We start from the raw sequence: 4,078 nt of genomic DNA, 5'->3' as shown, positions 1-4,078 counted from the left end.
CGGGCGGACGGTGGCGGCGGCACGTTGGGGAGGCAGGGGAGGGAGGCAGATCACACACGCGTGCGCACACACACACACACACACACACACACAGCCACAGCCACAGCCACACACAGCCACACACACACAGTCACACACACAGCCACACACAGCCACACGGCCACGCACAGCCACAGCCACACCGCCACACACACACACACACACACACACACACACACACACACACACAGCCACCCACCCGACATGTCCACCAGCGTCAGGCTGTGCAGCCGGCTCTCGTACTCGCCCAGGCTGTGCCCCACGGGCAGCAGCTGGCGCCTCGTCAGCAGCTGGAAGGCCAGCGCTCCCAGAGAGAAGACGTCGGCTGCGGCGCAGGGGCAGGGCGGGGCAGCGAGGGGCAGGGGCCGGCATGCAGGGGGGTTGAGCTGGAGCCGGGCCGGGACGGGACGGGCATGCCGGGAAGGGGAAGCAGGCCAGGGGGCAGCGGGGCAGGCACGAGCTCAAAGCACTTGGTGCCATCAGCTGCCGCCGCTCTGCCGCCGCTCTGCCGCCGCTCTGCCGCCGCTCTCCCCGCCGACCCCCCACCGCCCCACCATCCCCCGGCCGGGCCGCCACTGCCGCACCTGCGCCCGTGATGCCCGCGCCGCCGCCGGCCACCAGCTCTGGCGCCACGTAAGGCAGCGGGGGCTGGCCCGCCAGCTGGAGCAGGGAGGGGTCTGGGTCGCTGTAGTCGTAAGGCTTGTGCTGGTTGGGAGCCTTGTAATCCAGCGGGGCGGAGAAGCCAAAGCCGGCCAACTTCCAGGCGCCTGCATGGGAGGGTACCGCCGGCAGGACGAGGCGGGGCGGCGTGGGAGGACGCAACGGAAGGGTGGGGGGCTGTCAGGCGGCGGCCCACGGGCAGGCGGTGGGCAGGCAGGGCAAGCAGGACGGCTGGCTGGCTGGCAGCGGGGGCGGCAAGAGGCTGGGCAGGCAGGGGCAGCCAGCGACGCAGGCAACAGGGCAGGCAGGCAGGCAGGCAGGCAGGCAGGCGCGCCTGCCGCAGTGATCAGCACGCTGGCTGGGCAGACGCCCCTGTGCACCAGGCCCGCATCAGAGTGCAGGAAGTGGAGCGCGTCCGCCAGCTGCAGCAGCCCGTGCTTGATCTCCAGCTCTGGGCAGGAGGCGGGGAGAGGCGCGGCGTGGGAGAATTCGACATGAGAGTTGCAGGGTCGGCAGGCCAGGCGGCGCGTGTGGACACTGTAGCGGGGCACCCTGCTGCCGGCCCGCGGCGCCCCGGCGGCGGCAGCGCCCGGCCGGCCCGCGCCCGCCCGGCGTGCGCGCCCCTCCACCCACCCACCCACCCACCAGACAGGCGCAGCGCTTGGCGCTCCTGCGCGACCGCGGGCGGCAGCGCGCCGGGCGCGCCGCCGCCGCCGCCGCCGCCGCCCAGCAGATCTGCCAGCGAGGCAAAGACATGCTCTGTGATGAACACAAGCTGGGTGCGGGTCTCTTCCAGCGGCGCGATGAGGCGCAGCACGCCGGGGTGCTTGAGGCGGGCCAGGGCGTGCACGTCGTGCCGGCACTGCTCCACAAACGCGTCCAGCCGGCGCTGGGAGGGGCGGGTGAGGCCGCCGCCGCCGCCGCCGCCGCCGCCGTGCCCGCCGTACCTGCACACACGCACACGCACACGCACGCATGCAAGCAGGAGAGTGGGCGGCCCAGCGTCTGTTCCCTGCATCGCCATCTCTCTTGCATGCCACCGTCTCTCCCTCCCATCTAGTAATGCACCATCTCTCGGCGCCAGGCGCTGCCGTGGCGGGCAGCCCAGCCAGCCAGCCACCCCCTCTCCCTCACAGCTGCTCCTCCGTCTGCGTGAGCTCCCGCTTGTCCAGTATCCAGGCGCTGACCACAGGGTGCGGCGAGCCTGCAGGGAGCAGGCGGGGCGGGACAACGGCAAAGGCTGTCCATGACCAGGGCGACGCACCGAGGCGGCGCCCCCCGCACGGCAGGCTGCTCCCGCGGGGGCGATCGTCGCTGGCGCGGCGCCGGCGGGCGAAGTCGGCCGGGCGTGTGGGGAGGTGCAGGCGTGGCGCACGCACCCTCCTTCTTGCTCCGGGCCGTGAAGATGCGCCACAGGGCGTGGCCCGAGCCGGCGGTGGCCACCTGCCCCCCCACAGCATAGTCCAGCAGGCACTGCGCCCCCAGCGCCTCCTGCTGCACAAACTTGGAGGCGGCCTTGCCCGCGCTGACCGCCGTATGGGCGGCCGCCGACACGGCGCTAAGGAACTGCTCCTTGAAGCCGCCCTTCATCGCGCTCCTGCGTGGCGGGCGCCCGCGGGCGAGCGACAGGTCACCTGGCGGCTGTTGCGGCAGGGGGACTGCCTCCGTCTCGTCCAACCCGCCTCTGCTGCGCTCACCTGCTACGGCGAGCGCCGCCTCAATGGGCTGGAGCTCCTGCAGAGCCGCAGGCAGAAGGTTCCTCTGGCCTGCACTCGATCGCAACAGAAGATGGCCTCCTGGAATACGCTGATTGGTGTGAGTCGCACAGCCCCAGCGCTCGATCAGGTCCCCGCGTTCCAAAGGGCAGGGCAAGTGCAGCCGCAGCTGCCCACAGGAGAGAGCGTCAGCCGCAGGTTGGCGTCACCACAAGTGCAGGACACATGTTGCGCACGCCCGAGCCACATGCGCTGAGAAAAACTCCATGCCCAGCTGGCGGCAGGTGGCGGCGCCAGCGCCTGGGCGCCGCACAACGTTACACTGGGCCCCTCCTGGAATTGAAGGACGAGTGCAATGGTTGTGGCATGCAGCTGCACCACGCTTCTCCTGACCACACTTGGCTACAGCAGGAGAAGAGCAGCAGGAGAAGAGGTGCGCAAGAAGAGCGGAGAGCCGGCAAGCAGCAGTCTCCGGCCATACATGAAATGGTGTAAGGAATGCTGGATGGCCTCATCGGCCTTTATGCTGGTGCATCGGTTCGGTTATAGCCTGTCAGGCGCGCGTTGCCATCACCAGGCCAGGTAGGCGGGCTGGACCCTGCCCGCTATTGCGCCTGCAGCCGGCGCCGCCCGCCGCCCTTCTGCGCCGGCTGCTGCTGCTGCGTGCCGCCCGGCGCGTCGAGCCCCGCCAGCTGCTCGCCTCCCCCTCCCGCCGCCGCCGCGCCCCCCGCGCCCACGCCATCGCCGCCGCCGGCGGCCTTGGCTTTGGCGTCGGCGGCCGCCGCCGCATCCGCTGCCTTTTGCCGCTCCGCCACGCCCGCCGCAAAGGCCTTGGCCTCCGCGCTTTCCACCTCGTCCTTCATGGCGGTACGGCGAGGGTACCGCGAGTAGGGCCCCTGGTACCGCACCCACTCCACGTTGGCATAGTGCCGGAAGTTCTTGACCCTGCGGGAGGGGGAGAGAGCAGGGCCAGCGCAGCTGGGGTGGCACAGCGGAACGCATCGCATACATGCACGCAGAACAACAGACCCTGTGCCTGCTCAGGCACAGAGCCAGGCCGCCCGCCTTCGGCGGGGAGAGCCAGCCACGTGGCCGGGAGCGGGCCGGGTCCCTGCCTGCGCCAGGCACGCCGAGGCCGCGCCCCGGCGCCGCCCCGGCACCCGCTGCCCCCGGCACCCGCTGCCCCCGGCGCCGCGCCGCGCCCAGGCCCACCGCCCGCCCCCACCTGTGGAATGCAATGGTGTTGGAGTTGTGGTTGTTGTAGTAGTCGTTCAGCACGGCGTCGGAGTCGCGGGCCCAGGGCGCAAACGCGGCGCGGCTGACCACCAGCAGGTCGCGGCCTGCGGGGCGGGGGCGGGGCCAAGGAGGAGGTGAGGAAGAGGAGGAGGAGGAGGAGGAGGAGAGGATCCGGGTGAGCGGTGCGGTGTTGCATGTGGTGTGGTGTGGTGTGTGGTGTGTGGTGGTGTGGCGTGTGCATGTGTGGGTGGAGGGCTCCCAGGGAGGCGGGTCTGGCATGCCGGCGCAGACGCGGGTGCATGCCATACACACACACGCCAAGCGGCCGCGGCCCAGGCATCTCGGCCTCGGCCGGCCGCCGCCCGGGCCAGCCGCTTGGCTGCGCACCGTCCACAATCATGTGTGGGTAGGCAAAGTGTCGGCCCAGG

The 4,078-nt window shown here is 71.5% G+C and overlaps 2 protein-coding genes across 2 annotated transcripts in view; both read right to left on the bottom strand.

Annotated features, from left to right (window-relative positions):
- Positions 1-2,289, bottom strand: part of CHLNCDRAFT_136879 (hypothetical protein) — a gene marked incomplete at both ends in the record, with an annotated part of 4,994 nt that extends 2,705 nt beyond the window's left edge. The window contains 6 exons of the mRNA XM_005845557.1: positions 252-364; positions 624-795; positions 1,080-1,150; positions 1,345-1,646; positions 1,834-1,903; positions 2,079-2,289. Coding sequence (XP_005845619.1) covers positions 252-364; positions 624-795; positions 1,080-1,150; positions 1,345-1,646; positions 1,834-1,903; positions 2,079-2,289 — 939 coding nt within the window. The remainder of the gene's footprint in view (positions 1-251; positions 365-623; positions 796-1,079; positions 1,151-1,344; positions 1,647-1,833; positions 1,904-2,078) is intronic.
- Positions 2,290-3,019: 730 nt separating this feature from the next.
- The window catches only part of CHLNCDRAFT_58568 (expressed protein), a gene marked incomplete at its 3' end in the record, with an annotated part of 6,668 nt that continues 5,609 nt past the window's right edge, over positions 3,020-4,078 (bottom strand). The window contains exons 16-17 of the mRNA XM_005845556.1: positions 3,640-3,754; positions 3,020-3,359 (exon numbers count right to left, since the gene is read on the bottom strand). Coding sequence (XP_005845618.1) covers positions 3,020-3,359; positions 3,640-3,754 — 455 coding nt within the window. The remainder of the gene's footprint in view (positions 3,360-3,639; positions 3,755-4,078) is intronic.

Source organism: Chlorella variabilis (assembly GCF_000147415.1).
Source record: "Chlorella variabilis unplaced genomic scaffold CHLNCscaffold_17, whole genome shotgun sequence".
Classification (NCBI taxonomy): Eukaryota; Viridiplantae; Chlorophyta; class Trebouxiophyceae; order Chlorellales; family Chlorellaceae; genus Chlorella; species Chlorella variabilis.
This window is presented reverse-complemented; position numbering and strand designations above follow the sequence as displayed.